The following is a 23,202-nucleotide window of genomic DNA, read 5'->3' on the forward strand; positions in this document are numbered from 1 at the left end:
TTGATCACATTTTGTCCTCAGTACTGAAAAGAATTACTCAACAACTATTCCTCTATTTCTACATTTCTAAAATTTCCCAAAAAAATGAATTTTAAGTTTTATGAATTTAAAATAATATTTTTTATGATTGAGCATTAGAATGTGTTAAGGCAAATCAGAATTGTTTTCAATTGAAGGTATATTTTCAAGTCAACATGGATAAGACAAAGACAGTTTATGGAAAAAACATTTAGAATATTTTTAGTTCAGTGAAGTATATTAAACTATGTTCTTAATGATAAATTTTAAGAAACATGAACAAAAAAGCTTTGAAAAAATTTGTTGTACTAAGATCGATCTATAAATATTCAAACTATCAGTAATTTTTATGAAGTGAGACAAGGTGACAGAAGGCATTGAAGAGTTACTGAATTTATTTGACCAACCGTTCCTGAGGCATTCTGGGCCTGAAGAATGGCAGTCATGAGGCCACAGATTTGTCCTGGGAACAGCAACTGGGTGATTCTATATGACTCTTGAAGGGCAGAGATGCTCCTTAGGAAACAATTCGGTGGATTAATTTTGACAATAATAAACTTTACATGAAGTACAGTGAATATAGTATGACTTAATCAGAAGAAACTTTTGTGGAAAGCCTGTAATCAGAAGCAGAATTTAGTTCAATCCAGGTGTTCTCATTTCTGCCCAGAGAGAACATTTTGGATACTTATATTTGGAAAAAAAATTAAAATCTATTTGGTGAACTTCATAGAAAGTGTATAGATTAATTTCTTCCTTAAATCCCTTTGTGTTCATCTGATAGTTTATAAATGTCTGTAAAGTTCTGCTTCTCTACTTTTTGGCTTCATCAGTTCACCTGGAGAAAACATAAGGTCAACTATATATTCCTCCAGGGGTGGGACACCCCCAATCACTCCCTTCCGAGATTCATTCATGAGCTTAACTTCATTCCAGGCTCTGCCATACTCCCCTCGAACCAAAGAGCAACCTATGCCAATTTTATCAGCCAGAGCCTGTGGGAGAAAACACAAGATCAACCAAGGGTAAAGAGGGAGAGGGGTGAAAGAAAAATTCTTTATTGTAAGGCCCATCTTGGGTGGAGGTGAAAAAGTCAACTCTCGCAAAAAAGTACTTAGAAGCTGAAAAAATGTGGAATATTGTGATAGGAGCCAATAAAATGTACAAAAGTCCCTTATCTCCCAAGATTCTATAGATTCAGAATCTCTGTAGTCCTGCTGGGAAATGACATTTTTCAGGCAGTTACACTGCATTGTATCTGCACAAGATTGATAATGTCATTGGAAAAAAAGCTGTTCCACAGACATGAAGCACTGGCACATCTATCAACCTTTCCATGCTTCTAGGCTGCTCTTTGTGGGTGATTTACAGTGGGATTGAATGGAGGCAAAGATTGGTGGTTGATTTATCCTGCGCAATGGTGACAGGTGCAATAGAGCAGGAAGAGCAGAATTGTGACTGGTTGTCATATAGGACAGAGCTCTCAACCCATGGGATCTGACACACTCTCCAGGTAGAGTGTGTGGGATTGTAGGACACCCAGCTGGTGTCAGAAAATTGCTTGGACTTGAGGAAGCCTAACCTGCTCCCCACCTCAACTCCACTAAATTGCTACTAGAATAACTTTATCTTCATATTCTAGTGGATTCCAGAGACAAAAATAAAAACATCATTGTTTTTCAAAATAATTTTTACTGATCTCTTCATATCAAGGTACTTTCAATCATAAAATATATTTCAACCCTGTGAAATAAATACTGCTGTATTTTTTTGAGACTAGAACTTGAGAGTAAAACTGAGGTCACATAATTTTCCCAACTGGTGACCTAATGAGAAAACAGAGGGAATCTTTTCTCCAGAGTCTGTGTTCTTAACCTCAGGGTGATACTGCCTCCTGCTGACTTGAACGAGCTCCTTATTGAGAGGGTACAAAGGCTAGACTGCAGTGAGTTGAGAAAAATGAGTGGTATGCTAAGGAGTTGTGATGACTCTGAGGTTTGACTGAGAATGAGAATGATCTATGGACAGAAACAGTATGGTAGCTTGTTGGTACAGATAGTTATGGTTCAAGTTCCAGCTATAACTCTGGTTGACTTTGGGTAAATTATAAATTATTAGTTTTCTTGTGTTTAACCTTTGGCATTTTTGAGACCCTTCACAGTTACAGTTTATATGTGCCTGACACATAACTCAAAACAATAGTGGTCATGGTAATAGGAGCCATAGTTGTATACATACCGTGAAAAAAGGTTTGCATTCCTCTTTAAGTATTGTAGGCTGCATTTAGATTTTAAAGGACAAAGAGCTAATAGAAAAAAGATTTAGACAGGAGAGTGGGAAGAATTTATAGGGCAAGAAACCCAAGGAAATAGCAAAGACTGGCATTATTCTTGCTCCAGTGACCTTCCAATTGGCCTTCCTGTCTCCAGTCTTATCCCTCCTCTGAGTGATTCCCCATTCTGTGCCTGATTCATCTTTCGAAATTATGTTAGTGCTTTCAGTAGCTATTCAGATTTTATCATCAAATGCGAAAACAAATGATAGTTTATGATCTGATCCTTTAGCCTCATACAACACCTCTCCATCCAGACAAATTCCTCTACATTCCTCTAATGGGCCATCAACTCTCATACCCATTACTCTGTATAGAATGTTTTCTCTGTTCAGAATATTTTTGTTTTCCTAATACTCATGCAATATATAACCTTCCCCCAAAAACCTCTCCTGACATCACTTTGGAGCCCACAAGTTTGGCATGGTATACCTGGTATGTAGCATACTATCTGCATATACTCGGACCCTAGAAAAGGCCTGACCTATAGTATTGAATGATAAATATTGAATGAAAATGTTTCTAATAGTTTGGCAAATACATACATATGTATGTGTGTATGTATGTATAGATACATACCACATGTGTGTCAAAGATAAGTACATCTAAATGATAGGATTAATATTATCCTGTAACATGCTGGCAAACATCTTAAATACCTTGAAAAGCAAAGCTCGATGGTAGAAGATTCCTTTCTTTATGAGTCCAATTGGTATAACGTTGGATTTAAGTTGAAATTTTAGTTCACTTATGTGAAGTTCCCAGCTGAAGACATTAAGTTTCTCTTTTGAAATTGTACCACCCATTTTTTCTGCCACATACCTGTCGATTACATTGAAATCAAATCAGTCAACATCTCATTTTAGATGCTTTGATTATAATTATATGTATAAAAACTCTGTATCGGGCCTCCCCTGGTGGCGCAGCAGTTAAGCACTGGGCTACGAGGCTGCCTGCAGCCTCTGAAGCACCAGTTCGTTCCCCGGCCGCCAGCGAGGGTCCCACAAAAAAAACAAACAAACAAACAAAAAATTCTGTATCCCTTCTGTTTGCTTTACTTTTGAAAATATATTTATGCTAAGTTAACATATGCTTATTATATTCAAGCTATCATATAAAAATGAAATGCTAACAATTCCATTCAACACAAGGAAATCAATGTCAATTTTCCCAATATTTATAAGAAGATACAAATCATTATCACACCAAAGTTTTATCAATGCAATTTTAAAATGTTATCCTCTCCTTAAAACTATTTTGAAATTTTTTTTAAAGATTTATTTATCTATGCATACAAGAATGGGGGTACAGGCCAGAGGTGCAGGAGGTGAGAGGATCCACCAGAGACAGAGTGGGGAACAGAACAGGCAGAGCCACCAAAATACACTGCTGAGGGGAGCAGAGGGTGAGTCAGGAGAAGTCTGCTGTGCCATGTGGGTAGCTCCCTGGCCAGGGAACGAACTCATGCTTCGGTGGCTGCAGTTAGCTTCATGGGTTGCGTTTTAACCCCTTGCACCACCAGGGAGGCCCTTAAATGTTTTAATATAAAATGCAAGCCAGGGCCTCCCCTGGTGGAGCAGGAAGTTGAGTGCAGTGCTGTGAAGCTGTCTGCATCCTCTGCAGCGCCGGTTCCATCCCGGCTGGCTGGCGAGGATCCCGTATGGCGCAGCAGACCTCTCCTGTCTCTCCCGCTGCTCCCCTCAGCAGTGTATTTCATCAGTCTGCCTGTTCTGTTCCACACTCTGTCTCTGGTGAATCCTCTCACCCTCCTACACATCTGGCCTGTACCCCGGTTCTTGTGTAAATAAATAAATTAATCTTTTAAAAAATCAATAAAATGCAAGGCATCATACTAACATGGTCCTTTTATGGAATATCACCTGAGAAATAAGAGACAGGAAATTTTTTCATGTAAAACACTCACAAATATTTTCAACTGTTTAAATTTTTTCCTTTAAACTGTATTGTTTTTAATTTAGAGAAAGACAAAATATTTATGTAACACTGAAGCTAGAGAAGAGAGGAAAAGGCAAAAAGGAAGGTGCTCGCTGAAGAAGTCAGTCAACACACTTGCAAAAACCCTCTGACAGCTAAGACTACTTAGCTTGAGGCAAAGACACAAATGCAAATTTTAAAGAAAATTTCATCTTACTATATGTAGAACCAGATTTTAAAAAGCAATGCTAATAACAAGGAGAAATAAACAAAAGATAAGAGAAAGGTCTAGGCAGAGGGGAGCTGAGCTGATCCTCCTTTCTACCCTGTCAGTGTACTAATGATTGTTAAGGAACCAAAGGTATGGGGGCAAATTTGTATCTCCAGTTTGGTATGGTGTGAAGCAGCAGCAATTATTTGGAAATGATGAAAAGTATTTCTGATTGGAACGAAACCTGAGAAAATATGGCAAATGTTGAAATGAGCTAAATGAGAGTTCTGCTTGAGTCATCACTTCTCAAGGACATCAGAAAAATTTCAGTAGCCAAAAATGTTCTGATATGCAAGCTCTGGCTCAGAAGTCAGTGGTTGCGTTTCTAGTAGTTGTCACATCCAGGTTTGATGACTACAACTCACTTTTGTTTTTTTTTTACAAATATTTAAAATTTTATTCTTAATGTTGGTCCCTACAGGAATGTTTACATATTAGGAATAAGTGTCACCTGTAGTGATGGAATTTCTGTCTCACTGCAAAACTCACTTCTTCCTAGGCCTTTGCAACCTAATGCTATGTGCAGTAGTATAAGTCCCTATGGAGACCACCACCGTTGCACCATGCAGCAGCAGCACACCCCATGGTCAGTGTCAATCATGAAGCTAGTTTCCATTTCTAGTGATTCCTAATCTCTTACACTTATAATTGAAGTTCTCAGTCTCCTCTTAATGGCATGAGATTAAGCACTATTAAGAAGAAGGCAACTTCACTGCCTTACTCAGAGCTCTGAGTCTGCCCAACCAGTCATCTCTTAGAATACTCACACCCCCACTTCGGAGCAATGTGAAGCACAAAATATCAGACCTATAACATAACAATACAGGATGACTATTTGTATAAAAGAATCTTTTTTTAAAAATGTGAGGATCCCATCTACCCAAGGAATAAATTAATTTGAAAACTTTTAATACATTCACCACAACTCAGGATCACACTGAAAGATGTTTGTAATGGCTTAGCTAGAGAAAGTAAGACAGGCATCTTTCTTTAACTCATTTCTAGCTCCTCCCTGTTTTGGCATCTAAAATCAAAATTGAGAATTTTTTCTCAATTTATTGTATTTCTGCTTCAAAGTCAGAGGTAAGGTACTGTGAAGTTCTACTTTGTTATGGTATAGTTGTCTGAAAATTGGCTAAAGATTGCAAATCACTAAAATAAAAACATTTTTCAGAAATTAAAATGTATATGTACTTGTAAATAACTTACTTTGCAAGAGTCTCAATCTGTTCCTTAATATTCGTTATGGGAAGTATTGACTTGGTCACTTCATGCACATAAGCACAGAAGTCAGGGTCACAAGGAGGTTGCCATTCTTTTTCAGGGCTTCCTTCTCCAATAACTTGGGGAACTGCTGTATACTCTTCATCCTCCTTCAATATTTCTTCTTCTTTCTTTCCTTTACCTTTCCTTTGAGAGAAAACAGCAACAATCAAAATCACAAAGTAACTACAGTGCTCTGAGTTAATCTGAGAAGCATCACAGAAATTAAGTATTTTATACCTCAACAACCCTACCATATATAATTTCCAGAGTTTGAATGTCAATAGTAGGGTTTAATAGTTTCTATATTGTACAGGAGGGAATAATTTCCAAGATGGCTACATGATAGTTACAAAAAATCATATACTTATCTCCTGCACAACTGCTTAGTGGGTATGTAATAAACATTCATTGACTTGAAAAAAAAAATAGGTTGTTTCTTCTGGAAACCTATGCCAGTCTTATGTTATCTCCTGCTTTGGCTGAGACTTTCTGCAAGAAGAATATGTAACACAATTTTCATAAAAATTGCCAAAACATTGAAAAACACCAAGAGTAAAATAAGGATGACACATAATTACCATGTCATCTGCAGGAGCAAAGAGTCTCCTGAAGTTCTGGCAAATATATTTAGTTCCATATTTAGGAAAAATGGAATGTACTTTAACAGCACAGCTGTTTAATTAAAAGATAATATTAATTAAAATTTCCTGAATTAGAGTTGTTAGTTAACACGTAGCTTTTTTTCTAGTAGAGATGGAAATTATTTGTGTACAATGGAAAAGATTCTCCCCAAAGATTACAGTGTATTGTGCCATGGGATGTTAACCATTTTTTATGTAAGTCATCAATCCTTTTCTAACATTCTATAATTTAATTGAATACAAATACCTAGTTCCTCAAATATTCTTTGAACCGGTATTCACATCTCACTGCTTCAGTCATTAATTAATGAATAGAAGAAAAACAATGACATGAGTTCTCATTTTAGGTAACATGAAATGTCTTTTATACTGAAGAAAGTCATAAACATGAACTAGATGCATACAAAACTTATTTGAAGACTCTGAAAAGTAAGCATTAACTGAAGATCAGAACAGATCATCATTTGAATTACTACTCAACTGAAAGTTAATTTATCTTTTTTTCTTCCACTATCCTCCAAGCTAAGCTAAGCATAGCCCAAAATCTGAAAGTGAGAATCAACACTGAGAACTCAAGGAGAATATCTATTTCTTAAGAAATAGGTATAAGCAAGAATGTAGGAAGGCCCTGTTTTCATTTTCCATTTTCTTGTGCCTCAACCCCCAAGGAATCCTGTGACAATGGTGGTAGTGGTGACACCCATATAAGAGCCCTCATTCTGTCCTTCTGCCTTTTGGCTGCAGTATGGGTTACACTCATACAGTGATGACATTAGTATAGCAGTGCAGGGTCAATCAGTTTCTGTCTTGAGGACCTAAGTAGACACCCAAGGAACCAGAAAAGATAAGGACAGCATGGAGAGGGAGGAACACAGGAAAGCAACCCTATAAAATTGCTTATGAATTCTAAGCTTACTCTTGAGCTACACATGCATGGTTCTCACCCAAAACACTACTACATTATAGATTTTTGATGTTGGAGCTGTGGGAAAGACCACCATCCATGTCTCAACTGGACACTGGTTGGCTCATATGCTGAATTGATCAAATTATCGCTGCAACTACTTTGAAAATTGGAGACATGGGCTGATTACCCACAGAACAATGAATGGAATTAAAAAAAAAACAACAACGGAGTTAAAAGGATACATTCTTATTTTAAAATTTTATTTCTCCCATAATTAATGATAATATTAGTCATAACTCATAACAAAATATTATAATTTATTAATAATTTCTCAACATGTGAAATCTCAACTCATATGAAAAAACACAATAGACACCAAAGCTGAGATGACATAGTTATAAAATGCTCCAAGGTCAAACATCTTGAAATGAAAAGAGAACTACAAAATCTTAGAAATAAACTTAAAATAAAAATTTGATGTGCCAAATACAATTACTAAAACTTAGAAATATACAGATCCATGAATAGGCAGAATGGAGATAACAGGAAAGAATACATGAATTTGAAGACAGATAAATAAAAATTATCCTCTCTGAAAATCACATAGAATAAAAGATTGACAAAACCGGGCCTCCCTGGTGGCGCAGCGGTTGAGCGCTGGGCTGTGAAGCTGCCGGCAGCCTCTGCAGCGCCGGTTGCATCCCCAGCCGCCGGCAAGGCTCCCAGATGGTGCGCAGACCTCTCCTGCCGCCCGCTGCTCCCCTCAGCAGTATACTTAGTCACTCTGCCTGTTCTACTCTCCGCTCTGGCTCTGGTGAATTCTCTCACTCTCTTGTGCCTCTGACTGTACCCAGTGCTTGTATAAATAAATAAATAAATCTTAAAAAAAAAAAAGATTGACTAAACCAAAAAGCTAATATTGATGTCTTCAATACCCAGAAGAATAGGAGAAAGCATGCAGTATTGAAAGAAATATTGAATAAGTTAGGGCTGAAATGATATTCTGATTTTGGTTAAAGGCATAAATCTAAATAGTCAAGAAATTCCGTGAATGTCAATAAGGCAAACCAAAGAAATTCACTCCTAGATGCATCAAAATCAAACCATTAAAAACTAACAACACAGCAGATAACATCATTGTCTATTAGAAAATCTATCCCCATCCCCATAGCAAAACTCCCCCTAGAACTAACCAATGAGTTTATCAAAGTCTCAAATAACAATATGTTCTTGTCCTCAAGGAGCTGTAAGTCCAGTAGCAAAGAACCAGTAAGAAGTTAAATGAAGAGAAAGAGGGAGGGAAAGGGAAAAAGGGAAAAGGAAGATAAGTGAGCTGAGGGGAAGGAAGATGAGGGAAAGGTTTAAGGTGTCGGGGGCTGGAATAGCACGAGCAGATTAGAAGTAGCCATCAGAATAGTGAGTGACAAAGACCGACAACAGAAACTAACATTAGAGATAGAAAATAAACAGCTTTTATTGAACAAACTTTCTTTGCTCCAGTGCATATTCTTTTCTCCTTTGTCAAAGATTAGTTGACCATAAATCTGTGGGTTTATTTCTGGATTTTCTATTTGGTTACATTGGTCTGTGTGTCTGTTCTTGTTCCAATACCATGCAGTTTTGATTATTATGGCTTTGTAGTATAGTTTGAAATCTGGGAGTGTGATGCCTCCATTCCCTTCTTTTCTTCAGGAGGGCTTTGGCTATTCAGGGTTTTTGGTGGCACTATTTGCAATAGCTAAGCTATGGAAACAACACAAATGTCCAAAAATAGATAACTGGATCAAGAAGATGTGGTACATATACACAATGGAATATTACTCAGCAATCAAAAAAGATAAGTTCATACAATTTGCAGCAACATGGATGGAGCTGGAAGAGATCATGCTCAGCAAAATAAGCCAGAAAGATAAACAAAAATACCGGATGGTCTCACTCATAGCAGGAATTTAGAACACCTAAATAAGGGACCAGGAAAAAGACTAATTATAATAAAGAAAAAATCAAAATCAACAAGCAACTATAAACCAGAGGCACACTATGGAGGTGGGGGGAGGACAGGAGGGAGTAGGGTCAAAATAAGGGGGGTGCAATTTAATGGGGAATATAATCAAAATGAAAATGCATACTTGTGCAAAAATGAAAAATGATGTGAAAATTATATAAAATAAAATGTTAAAAAAAAGAAAACAAAAGGAACAGCTCTGAGGACTGAGGAAGAGAGCAAGCACTGCTGACCCCTTAGAAGGCCTCAGCAGACAGTCACAATTTAGAATGTAGATGCTAAGTATATGTGCCAAAGACCTTCTATACCACAGCACTTACGTCTATAAGAATGAAAGGGTCATGGATTGTGGCAAGAGGTCTAAGTGGCTTTTTGAAGAATTAAGGCAAGTGTCCACAAGAGAAAAAAAAGTGTTTAAAAATATATAAACATGGGATTGGGAGATATGAACTGGTAAAGGGAGTTAAGTATATGGTGATGGATGGAAACTAATCTTTTGGTGGGGATTATGTTGTAGTGGATACAGATGTCATTTTATGCTGTTCACCTAAAACTTGTATAATGTTTTAAACCAATGTCACCTCAATAAAAATGTAGTTAAGTAATATGTAAACATGTAGAAAGTATGTGTAAATACATCAGGCATGTGACCACATAAGAATAGTTCCCATCAAATAAGGACTTTGTCCTTTCATTCTTTCTTTCCTCTGGCTGCTTCCTGAAGGGACAGAGCAAGACTGGGAGGTGGTAAGAAAGGAGGTGGCCTGCAAGGAGAGGAGGGAAGTTCTCCAGTATGTGCTGTTCACCCTGGGGAAGGGCAAAAAAGCTCAAGTTCATTAGTGACTTTGAAATGACCAACTAGAGACTGTTTCTGTTGTCTCTTTTTTTTTTTTTTTTTTATAAATTTTATTGTTATATTCCCCATACTCTGTTGTCTCTTTTTAACTAAAGTGACTACAGGACTTCATGGTATTTGAAGTGACCCGAGTTCTCACCCTGAGGTAGGATAAATTCCCTCTAAGTAAGTTTTAAAGAGACAGGGAGAGATAAATATAAAGTTACTTTTTCAATATAATTCATGAGTCCTGTCTGGTTCCACATACTGATTCCACAAGGAGAGCTTCCTATTTAAAAGCTAACCCATATTTTCACCAACTTTGTTGCATAATTAAAACAATGTGATTATAGTTTGAGGAATATGTAACACATTTCCTACCTAGATCCTCTTTCTTTGATGGTACTTTTGCTAGAAGCAGTATTTCGTCCAGGAGCAGGTTCCGATTTCTCTTCTGAGGGAGATCTAAAGCCAGTACTAAAATAATAACTATTTTTTCTTATCATTTGAGGAAAAAACACAACCAATTTCAATTATAAGAAAAATAATAATACATTACATTTACAAGGTATTTAATAATCTACAAGGCATTTGCAACATTGATTATGATTTTGATTCCTTTCACTATTACAAAGAAGGGCAACAGGTAAGAGTCCATCTACAGAAGAAGAAACTAAGCCTCTCCTAGACACAAAATCATGTAGGTCCACAGCAATGTGTGACAATGACATGTGTCATTGTAGATGCACAGCAGGAAGAATGGAAGCTAGGTTTCCTGTCTACCATTTCCAAGATCTTTTCCACAGTAATTTCAAAAGCATTTGTGAAATTATATTACTATTAGAAGATTTGGAATTAAGTTGCCAAAATCTAACTTTTTAACTCCCAAATTTGGGGAAGACATTTTTTTCTTTTTTTTAATTTTTTTTAGTTTTATCTCCTCTATTCAATTGTCACCTTTATTTTTTTATTTTAACATTTATCATTTTTTTAATTTTTTAGACAATATTTGCTTCCTCCCACCCCCTCAGACTGAGTCCCCATAGAATTTCTGGGGAAGAAATTTGAGAATAGACAAAATATCATTCTCTTACATGGACTTATCTTTACTTGTTCTCCTTAAAGATGAAGAAGAAATACTTGGTCCATAACCAATGTCTGATGGCTTATCTTCCTTGGATATAGGTGGAGAACTAAAATTTTACATATTTAAAATTATGTTCAGAAAGAATGATTTGTTAGTATTGACTTTGTCCTACAAAACATTTTTTAATGTTTTGAAGCTGATTTTTTTACAGTAACATATTTTTAAAGGATAAAGGAGAGATTAAGACCCAAGTCATATAATAAAGCTTTTTGTGAGCTTAAAAAGCAAATATTTTTATGAAATATGTCATTAAATATATTATACAGATGTAATGGTATATATGTCCATTTTAAAGAAGAATGTTTTCATTGTTAGCTCAATTATTTATTTCTTATTATATTAAGAAAAACCATCAGGCAGTAGTTGCATACCTGCCTGTGCAAGTTCTGGAAACTTGCAAACCCATTTCACCTTAGTTTGCTCCAATCTATATTTTCTTCATTTCCTTCATGTTACCAGTGATTAAGATGTCTTGATTACAGAAATACATAGGAAATTGACTGGTAACATGGGGTCAAAGGTAAAACCAAGGTGGCAGTTATTCCATAGTCTTTACTATGGTGGGTAATGGGTTTACAGACTGGCGCTTACTTTCATGATTGTGATATGTACAGGGGAAAGGAAATACCATGCTGGGTATTTTTATTCACATGATGATGGACAAACAAAAAAGTATGTGCTTCCCTGCATCCCTCTTCCCTCCAAAGACTCACACATCAGAAGGTTTACTGTTAATTAAGAGTATAGCACGCAGACCACTTGGTTCTTGCAAGCAGAGTTTCTTCAAAGGCAAAAGCTTGGTGCCACGATTTATCTGTAGATAATTTAAGAATTTATAAGTAATATCTGTGTGAGGCATATTTAAAAAAAATAAATATTGATAGCATATGTTCTCAACTGTTTGAGTTGTCTAATCTCTCTTTCTCTCTCTCTCTCTCTCTCTCTCTCTCTCACACACACACACACACACACACACACACACACACACACTTAGAAAGAGAAGCCTGACATCTGTGGAACTCTTGCCTTTGGCAGAGTTTGGCAGGATATGTTCTTCTAGTTTCCCACAACCTTTATTGCTGTTTGACACCCCAACTGCCAGCTTAAGACCTGAAAGTAGTTAAATCCATCTATATATTAATACGTACTTTATTGCCTGTGAAAGTAACTAATTACCAAACAATTGTGAGACTGTCTAAAAACAGGCTAGACAAAGTCCTGCAGTGACAATTCTATCAGCCTGATGAACAGGGCTAGATCAGAGCACAGTCTGAGGTCTTTTCCAATCAATTTACAGTTAGATCCCTCTTTCATCCAAGGCACTTTTCCTAATTATTTTAAAGTAAGATCGATTATGACACTCTGCCCAGAATTCTGCCATAGTTTCCAGCTTCATTCAGAGTAAAGGCCAAGATCCTTCCAAGTTCTACAAGACTTCTCTTTCCTTCTCTGACAGAGTTGCCATTCTTCTGCCCTTCAGTTCATTCAGCTCCAGCTACACTGAATTTGCTGTTGCTTCCATATGTCAAACATGTTTATATCTTATATATTCTGCACTAGTAGTTTCCTCTGCTAAAAAGCTCTTCCCTCCTCTTCCAAATACTTCAATCCTTTAGGATTTTGCTCACATATTACCCTCTCTGCAAGGTCTAACTGATCACATTGTCTAAAATCACAACTATCCTCCCCAGCAGTATAAAGCCTCCTAAACTGCTTCTGCTCTATTCTCTCCACCTGCAGATCTTATTTTAGACCTGTGATATAAGGAATTTATTCATTGTGTTTCCTCTCACTGGCACCATGGGTGTAGAGGTCTTTTTCTTTTTGTTTACTGACATATTCAAAGCCTATAATATTAAAATCAATATTTTTTTAAATTTATTTATTTATTTTATTTGTTTGTTTTGTTTATACATGCACTGGGTACAGTCAGAAGCGCGGGAGGGTGAGAGAATTCACCAGAGCCAGAGCGGGAGGCAGAACAGGCAGAAGGACCGAAGTACACTGCTGAGGGGAGCAGCGGGCAGCAGGAGAGGTCTGCGCGCCATGTGGGACCCTCCTCCGGTGGCAGGGGAGCAGCCGGGGATTGAACCGGCGCCGGAGAGGCTGCGGGCAGCTTTGCAACCCAGCGCCCAACCGCTGCGCCACTGGGGAGGCCCTAAAATCAATATTTACTGAATAAATGAATTAGAGTATTCTCTATAAAGGAAACTGTCTCATTTTTTAAAAACTTGTGGACAGATTTTGTCACAGTTTGATCTGATCCATGGTCATATCTTCTGATTTATTTTTCAGTTCTTATGCCCTTTTCCTCATTTTCCTTAAAGCACCTTTTGCACTAATGTATCACTTCTTTTGAAATTACTTATCATTGAACAAAATAGACTTTCTTAGAGCAATGATTTCTCAGTGGTTGCTGTGTGTGTTAGGGGCATGGTGCTGGTGGTGGTACTTGGGGAAAGCAGAAGGAAGACCTAAAGTCTTAAGCTAAAGGAACCCAAAATCAATTTGCCGTGAGACCCCTAGACCACACAAGAAGCTGTCATGATTCAACCTCTCTGGCATCCCTTTTAAAACTTGTTTTTCAAATATGCAGTAATGCTAAACTGCAAGTTAAGCATGCTTATATGGATAACACCCTCTCCTTAGAGGACCTTTCAGCCTGGACAGAAAGAAGAGCATCAGAAGGACAATGTGTCGACTCAGAAGCGAAAGGCCCAACAATGAGAAAAATCCAGTGGAAGGACCAAGATCTCTACTTATGGATTAAATTGGAATGGACCAATTATAATTTGCAATTCTCCATCCTTCCTGTTCCTAACTCAAATCATAATACTTAAAAAGCCCCTGTCTGATGGTGTTACTTATAAATGGAATATAGAAAAACTAAAAGGAATAATTAAAGACAGATTTAAAAAACGAACCCTATTAAAATTGATTATAGAAGTTAGGAACGCTATAGGGGGAGGGGAGGAAATGGGTGAGAGCCAGGTAGGGAGCACAGTGGACTAAGATGGTGAATCACAGGTGCTTTGGTGGTAGGTACACTATGGCAGTAACACTTGTGGGGGTGAGGGATATACTCCCAAATTTCAAACAACAATGTAAACCAACATTACCTCAATAAAAAAATGTAAAAATAATTTTAAAAGTCCCTGTCTGCTTGTGACTAGGGAGGCACACATCCTCACATCCTCCCTGATGTGAGGAGGTGATAGTAATTCTTAAAACCTTTTGAAGACTTCAGTTTGGCCTAAATTGGGATATGTGGCTATTTAAATTTCTCCCCAGTCTAATGATGGCTATTGGTTTCCAGAAGAAGTAGAAAATGATTTCTTAGCAGCAATGTGAAAACAACAATTTTTAGCTTCCTCTTAACATTAATACTAAATTACACTACATAGTTTTATAAAATCATAATTATAAATTTAGCTAAGTAAAATAATATTCTATTTATTTATTTATTATTTATTATTTCTTTTTATATTCCCCATACAATTGCAACCCCCTTATTTTGGTCCCGATCGCGCCTTTCCCCGCCCCTCACCCCTCATAGAGTGTCTCTGGTTCAGAGTTGTTTGTTGATTTTGATTTTTTTTCTTTTTTATAGTTATTCTTTTTCCTGGTCCCTTATTTAGGTTTTCTAGATTCCTGCTATGAGTGAGACCATCCGGTATTTTTCTTTTTCTTTCTGGCTTATTTTGCTGAGCATGATCCCTTCCAGCTTCATCCATGTTGCTGCAAATTGCATGTGTTTATCTTTTTTGAATGCTGAGTAATATTCCATTGTGTATATGTACCACATCTTCTTGATCCAGTCATCTATTTTTGGGCATTTAGGTTGTTTCCAAAGCTTAGCTAAAGTAAATAGTGCTGCTATAAACATAGGGGTACAGGTGCTCTTTGGAATTAATGTTTCTGTGTCCTTTGGCTAAATACCTAGGAGTGGAATTGCTGGATCATATGGAAGCTCTATCTTTAGCAGGTTGAGGAATCTCCACACAGCTTTCCATAGTGGTTGGACCAGTTTGCACTCCCACCAGCAGTGCAGGAGAGTTCCTTTTTCTCCATATCCTCGCCAACATAAAATAATATTCTTAAAATAACATTTTAAATCAGTATTATAACTTGATTAATTTCATCAAACTGTAATTAATAAATTGAAAAATCTATACTTCTATCCTCATTACTAAAATTGAAAATTAGAATTAACAGAACCCTAACAGTGAAAATGCGTCATCTTTTACATTTTCTCTAACATTTGAGACTAGCAATAACAAGCTGACTTAATTGTAAATAATCATATTCCAGTTTAAATTTTACATAAAAGCAAAAAGTGGGCCTCCCTTGTGGCACAAGGGGTTAAGCACCACACTATGAAGCAATCCACAGCCTCTGCAGCATGAGTTCCATCCCCGGCTGGCCAGGGAGCTATCCACATGGCGCAGCAGACCTGTCCTGACTCACCCACTGCTCCCCTCAGCAGTGTATTTCAATGGATCTGCCTGTTCTGCTCACCAATCTGTCTCTGGTGAATCCCCACACAAACACCTCTGGCCTCTACCCCGGCTCGTGTATGCATAAATAAATAAATCTAAAAAAAAAAAAGCAAAATGTTATAGCAGACAAAATGAATGATGAAGTTCTGACTCCCATGTTTTTGTCTATAAAAATATAAATTATGTTAGCTGGTTATAAAGTTGCAATGTAATGGCATCATGATAAAAGAAGTAATTATCATACACACCGAAATATAATTTGGTGCTGCCACTTACCTGACCACAATCATAGAATCCATCACTAATTATATCACTTGATGACAAATAGCCCATCTGGCTATATTTCATGGGCAGGTTGTTGTTGAGCAATTTGTTATAAGCTGCCTCACTGAATTTATTTTTTCGAGTTACTGAAAGATTAATTTCTTCAAGGATATCTAAAGCCCTGTCAATAAAAGCAAACAGTATTATTTGCTTTTTACAAGCAACCAACATTAAATTCTCATTTATATATACAGCTAAAATTCTCAGTGAAGGATTAAGATGGGAAGTTTACAAGTCATCCCTGAATCTTTTAGAGAAACTCATACTAACAGAATCATGAAAACAAATCATTCAATTTGGGGAACATAAATGCCATATATAAGTCATATTAAAGCTTTCAGAAAAAAAAAGCTCTTCATTTGAAGCAGAAGTATTAGACTCCAACATTTTCAGCTAATCAGGCAATATAGATAAAGAATAAAAATGGTTAGAAATAGAATAAACCTGTCTGTGGACACTTAATAATGTTTTCTGACTTGTTAGAGGCAACTAATTCATCGGCTGCTGGGAAGGAGAAGGAATTTGGTGGGGGGTGAAATGCTGATGAAATTCTGATAAAAAGTTTTGGGTGGGGAGGAGAAAAATGACACTCACATGGATCACCTATTTTATTTTAGCTTTGAAAGCTGAGACACAAATAGGATTGTGTTTAGCAACAGCATAAGAAAGTGAAAGAGAAGCATTTATCAAGATGAAAAACGTGACGAGGTGGGTAAGGCAGGTAAAAGGGGCCAATTGTGTGCTGGATGATGGAAATTGGTCTTTGGGTGGTGAAGATCACGTCCTATGCATAGATGTTCAGTTGTAATGCTGTACACTAAACAGCTATAGAATGTTATAAACTAAGTTACTTCAATATTTTTATTACGAATTTTTTGAATAAATATAAAATTTTACAAATGTCTTCAAGATTTAAAAGTGTAAAAGGAAATATTGAAGGGGTGGAAGAGAGGAAAGGTGTGAAAACTTCTCCCCTCAGGCAGGCCCTTCAGAGGGAAGACCCTGTGCTGTGACACAGCCCAAGAGCGCGTGCTGACCCTTTTTGAAATTCCTTGTGCCTGAAGCACCTGCTGCTTAATTGTCTGTTCTTCATCTAATTCTGGAACTTGGCACAGTATCCACTTACCCAAGCTGGAAAAATTCAGCGGCCATCAATTCATCGCCGGCGCAGACCATCACAGCCCAGCTCGCATGCCTTCGGACTTCGTTATTCTTAGAACGCAGGAGCTCTACCAGGGGTTCCAGCCCCCCTAAATTTCTTAACTGAAAGTAGAAACCAAAATGATATGCATTAAAAGTGCAGAATGTAAACCTTTGTGTTTTAAAATATTTCATTATTTGATTGTCAAAAGGGTTTAACTATTTAGACATATTTTAGGATGTGTCCATATTGAGATTTACTAAACTCAGTTTTGGGAGGAGAAATCTATGCAAGTCCTTACAGAAAGGAGCCCAGTTTTTGGTTGAAAATCAAGAGGCTAAAGTAAAATAAACAAGGGAGGTGACCATGACCTTTGCAAGACAGATCTCCCCAAGATGTTCAGAACGGGGCTTCTTAGTCATGTCACCTTGGTCTGTGGCTTATTTTGAGTTAAGGTCAATCAAGGTCATGTGGACTCAAGAGAAACAATTACCATTTGTCTACCTAGAAAAATGAAGATTATGAGTATTACCCAGATTTTGAGTTTTCTCCAGAAACAACTCTTCTATCAGAGAAAGCAATTATAAGGCAAGGCAAACATCTAGTTACAAGGCATCTGGTGTTTTATCATGAGCCCCATTCCTCTCTCCTGGAAGCACCAGGCCCCTATCCCACTTATTAGCTCAGAATGAAAACCCTTAGTTTCTTCTTTTAACTTTAGAATTATACCAATGTAGACTGTCTCTCTCTTTCTCTCTCTCTCTATATAAATATATGTATATGTGTATACATAAATATACATTAATATATAAATATATAAATATTTATATATATTTATATATAAAATAAGTTACTTCAATATTTTTAATTACAAAATTTTTGAATAAATATAAAATTTTATAATTGTGTATATATAATTGTATATATATAATTTTATATTGTATATATACAAATATATACAAACATATATAATTATATATACAAATGTATATATAAAATATAAAATTTTGCAAATGTATATATAGATAAACAAATATATATACAGACCTATATATAGATATGCAATTTGTTCTTTTTTCCTACTAATCTGCCTTATGTTAATTTAATTACTAGACCAATCCTGGAAGAACATTAAATGGCAGAGGAAAATTTCCCTTCTGTTCCTTCACATTACATGGGCTAGAGCTGGACAGAGAACTTATCTTCTCACTGCCCGCAAGTGGGATGTGCTATGTTCATGCACTCTGCTCCTCAACATTGAGTGTTCATTTGACCGGTATATAGTATAATCATCTCCCCAAAGATGTCCTTGTTACTGTAAAGGCTTCTGCAGATGAAATTAAGTTAAAATTGAGAGGAAAATCTTGGTTATTGTGTGTTCCAAATATAATCACAAGAATCTTAGGGAGAACAGGAGTACAGGCAGAGAAAGCAGACAAACAGAAGATGACAAAATGAATCACTTATACAATGGAAGAAGCAGGTGGATGATAAAATCTTGAAAGGAATAAGAAGTAGATTTATTTCCCCCTAAAGTCTCCAGAAGGAATACAACTTTGCCAAAACCTTGATTTTAAACCATAACCCATTTTCAGACTTCTGACCTCCCAAATTCTTGGATAATAGATTTGTATTGCTTTAATCCACTACATTGTGGTAATTTGTTACGGCATCAACAAGAAACTAATAAAATCCTTAAGACCGGACAAGGAGAACCAATGCAGGCAGGTATCACCCATGTCAATGGAGACTGTACCGTATCAGTAGTTTAGCCAAAGCAATACTGAAGCAATTCCTTAGAAAAAGACCCACTTTTGTTGCCTTGTACAGTGTTTTCTCTTCCTTTCTCCAAGCAGTCAAAATGAGAATAATAACAACATTAAGAGAATTGAGCAGAACTACATTAACCATATTACTGAAATTATTCCAATCAGAAAGAGCAAAAAAAGATTGGACAGGATTCTCTTCTCATTGTCTGAAATGCACTACTATAGTATCTGTGCCTGGAGGACAAAAAGAATATTATATCTTTATTTCTGAGTATAATACAGAGAGCACTCTAACTCAATGTATTCTTTTGGCAAAGATCTAATTCATGTATTAGTCTCTCCATTTATTCACTTATCCACAGATTAACTGTTTACTATGCAAACACTATATTATGCAAGGTAATTATTCATGACACGCCACAAAGGAAAAACTTCAATTCCATTCCCTAAAGTCTTAAGTGGTTTATGGTTTTTCAGAGACTATATATTTCAAAAAAGAGAACACAGGAGGCGTATAGAGAGGAAGATGCAGCCAATTTTGAGGGCTGAAGAAAGGCCTCAAGGAAGATAGAATGACTGAGTTGTGTTTGGGAGGAGAACAAAAGTAGACTAGCTTTCCAAGGTAAGAAATCAAGGAGGTATAAATGAGAGAAGGGAGCACACTGGCAGAAGTACAAACAGTATGATATTTCTGGAGTGTAGCGTTCACCTGGGAAGACTTTGGGCTTAGAGAGGGAGGGTCAGGCCATTGAATAACAGCCTAAGAAGTTTACCATTGACCTTGAGGCACTGGCACACAACAGGGCACATATAATGTGATGAGGTCCATCTATTTGAAAGCTCAGTCTGAGGGCAGTGTGGGGAGGAATGCAGCAGAATCGTCTACAATATTCCAGGAAACAGATGGACTGCTCTGCAAAATACATGAAACAAGCCATTTGTTTATCACTATCTGTTCAAGGCCTAGTGTAGTTCCTGCCACATAGCACTTGGTAAATAAATACTTGTTTGACGTGCTCACTACCTTAATGGATGAATACAAGTAAACTGAGCCAATGGGAACAAGAAAGGGGAACAGAGTAGATCCCTAAGAGTTAGAAAAGACTTGGTAGTTGTCTGAGCACATAGCACATCATGAGAGCTCAGGACTCCAGGAGATGTAGTCTCACATTGCTGATCTACCACTTACCAGCTCTGCTTAAACACATTATTTCTTCAAGCTTCAATTTCATCTGTAAATACATGGGGATACAGACATACTTTTTCAAGTGGGCTTAATGCATATAAAACACAGTACTTGGCACACAATAGGAATCCAATAACTATCAACTATTGTAATTTATATTGGGGAGACTTGGAACAAAGTTTTAGGATGGTTGAATGGTGCCACAGTGATGAGTACATATGAGAAATGCAAAAGGGGAAGGGATGTTTGTAGGTTTATAGTAAATCTTTTTTTTAATATTTATTTATTTATTGATACAAGAACCGGGGTACAGGCCAGATGCTCAGGAGGGTGAGAGGATTCACCAGACAGAGCGGGGAATAGAACAGGCAGACTGATGAAATACACTGTTGAGGGGAGCAGCGGGTGAGACATGAGAGGTCTGCCGAGCCATGTGGGACCCTCGCCAGCCGGCCGGGATTGAACTGGTGCTGCAGAGGCTGCAGACAGCTCCACAGTGCTGTGCTCAAGCGCCTGCACCACCAGGGGAGGCCCTATAGTAAATTTTTATGAATAGAACCAAACATACTTCTATACATTGAATTTGTAAAAAATGCAATTCTGTGTTTCAAAATTTTGAAATATAAGAAAAGCACAATAGTATGTGGAAGCCATGTGTATAATTTAAAGACTCAAAATAAAAGGCACACCTTTGCCTACCACCCAACTTTAAAAAATGGCACATTTCAGTGACTTGAATGCTTGTGTGCTCTTCTTAATTACATCTACCTCCTTAAGTCCCCTGATAATCAATGATTACCTTGAATTAGGGGTTCATCATTCTCTCATTTTCCTTTATGGGTTCTAACTTATATACATATATGCCTATACAACATACTGCTTAGTTCTGTATATTTTTGAATTTAAAGTAAATGCAATCATCATTATATATTCTTCTGCACTTGTTTTTGCTTACTTAGCATTAGGCTTGTTGAGATACATCTTTGAATCAGTAACTATAGTTGATTTTCACTGATGTGAGATTCTATTTTATCAATAAGCACAAATTCTGTACCCAGTCTCTTAACCATTGAAAAACTGGTTTGTTTCCAGGTGTGTAGAAATTATAAAAATTCTTCCCAGAGCACAGCGGCAAGAGACTTGATAGACTGCAGGGTTACAGGGTATGCTACAGGGTTTGCCACATAATGCCAGGTGGTTTTGCAAAATGCTACACCCAATCTTAAAGGACTTAAAAAACACGTTGGTTCAAACACTTGAAACTGTTTCTAAATGATCCACCAATAAGTGTGGCCTGGGAACATGAGAGAATCCATGTTCCTAGAACTCTCACCTCTGTCCGGGCCTCAAAGTCGCAGGCTGTGGCAGCGACAGCCAGAGCCGCCTTGCTCTGCACAACGGTGTTGGCAGAACGCAGAGGGCCGAGAAGGGCCTCCATGATCCCCCGGGTCTGCATGTGCACGCGCAGAGGCTCCTGCGTGGCCATGTTGGTTAAGGCGGTGGCCGCGTTGGCAATCGCTCCGTCTCGGTTGCTGGCCAGGATATTTATTAATGGGACGATTCCATCAGCTTCTGCGACAGCACTAGGTACACGAAGGGGAAGTGAAAATATCTTGGAGCATATGACAAAGTCTATAAAGAAGTGAGTACATAAGGGGCCTCCCTGGTGGCGCAAGGGATTAAGACGCAACCTATGAACCTATCCACAGCCACTGCAGCACGAGTTCCATTCCCACCCAGGGAGCTACCCACATGTCTCTGGTGAATCCTCTCACCACCCGCCCCCCCGCGTCTCTGGCTGCAACCCAGTTCTTGTATGCATAAATAAATAAATCTTAAAAAAAAAAAGAAATGAGTACATGAATTAATTTTAAAGATTTATTTATTTATCTAGACAAGCACTGGGTACAGTCAGAAGCGCAGGAAGGTGAGAGAACTCACCAGAGCCAGAGCAGGGAACAGAACAGGCAGACTGATGAAATACACTGCTGAGGGGAGCAGCAGGTGCAGCAGGAGAGGTCTGTTGCGTCATGTGGGACCCTCGCCCGTGGACGGGGATGGAACCAGTGCTGCAGAAGCTGCGGGCAGCTTCGCAGCCCAGCACTCAACCACTGCGCCACCAGGGGAGGCTCATGAATTAATTTTAGAAATAAATTAAATTAGCCTCAGTGAGATGGATCCAGAATTAAAAGAAATCTGGAAAAATGTCAAGTAAGAGAAAATTGTTAAAATCCTTTTGTACTTTTACAGCTTTTGGTTACAGAAAAATATATGATTACTTATTAGAAACCCTATATAGGACCTCCCTGGTGGTGCAAGGGGTTAAGGGCTGCACTATGATGTGGTCCGCAGCCTCTGCAGCACGAGTTCGATCCCTGGCTGGCAGGGAAGCAGCCCATATGGTGCAGCAGACCTCTCCTGGCTCGCCCGCTGCTCCCCTCAGCAGTGTGCTTAGGTCGATCTGCCTGTTCTGTTCCCCACTCTGTCTCTGGTGAATCCTCTCACCCCCCCTCCCCCCGCATCTCTGGCCTGTACCCCAGCTCTTGTATGCATAAATAAAAATCTTAAAAAAAAAAAGAAATCCTATATAGTTTTTCTTTTATAAACTCAGTGATATTTACAAAATGAGAAAATTCTATTCAAAGAAAGTCTACTAAAATATTCCTTTAAAAATAAAATAAAATAAAATATTCCTAAACAAAATAAAATATTCCTAAACAAATTTAAATAGGAAGAATGAGTGAGCATGAGAACTTAAAATTCTCCTGCCCATCATCCTCTTTTTCAAATGAGGCTGTTGATTATAAGCTGAGGTTAATACATTTGAAACTAGAATATCATTTTGGAGGTGGTGTTGCTTTTACAAATCAAACATCAAAGATCAACGTCATAATATTGACATGAACAGACAGTTTACTAATGTAGG

At 37.5% G+C, this 23,202-nt stretch overlaps 1 protein-coding gene across 3 annotated transcripts in view; it reads right to left on the reverse strand.

Moving 5' to 3' along the window:
- Nucleotides 1-803: 803 nt before the first annotated feature.
- LOC311184351 (armadillo repeat-containing protein 3-like) overlaps nucleotides 804-23,202 on the reverse strand; it is a gene marked incomplete at both ends in the record, with an annotated part of 67,008 nt that continues 44,609 nt past the window's right edge. The window contains 9 exons of one of the 3 annotated variants that reach the window (XM_084254288.1): nucleotides 804-1,013; nucleotides 3,010-3,172; nucleotides 5,766-5,966; nucleotides 10,592-10,687; nucleotides 11,305-11,403; nucleotides 12,071-12,171; nucleotides 16,133-16,301; nucleotides 17,307-17,443; nucleotides 21,610-21,859. In XM_084254288.1, coding sequence (XP_084110414.1) covers nucleotides 804-1,013; nucleotides 3,010-3,172; nucleotides 5,766-5,966; nucleotides 10,592-10,687; nucleotides 11,305-11,403; nucleotides 12,071-12,171; nucleotides 16,133-16,301; nucleotides 17,307-17,443; nucleotides 21,610-21,859 — 1,426 coding nt within the window. Of the gene's footprint in view, nucleotides 1,014-3,009; nucleotides 3,173-5,765; nucleotides 5,967-10,591; nucleotides 10,709-11,304; nucleotides 11,404-12,070; nucleotides 12,172-16,132; nucleotides 16,302-17,306; nucleotides 17,444-21,609; nucleotides 21,860-23,202 lie in introns of all 3 variants that reach the window. The other 2 variants (XM_084254287.1, XM_084254286.1) reach the window with 2 other exon arrangements.

The sequence above is a fragment of the Talpa europaea genome, assembly GCF_964194135.1.
Source record: "Talpa europaea genome assembly, chromosome: 14".
NCBI lineage: Eukaryota > Metazoa > Chordata > Mammalia > Eulipotyphla > Talpidae > Talpa > Talpa europaea.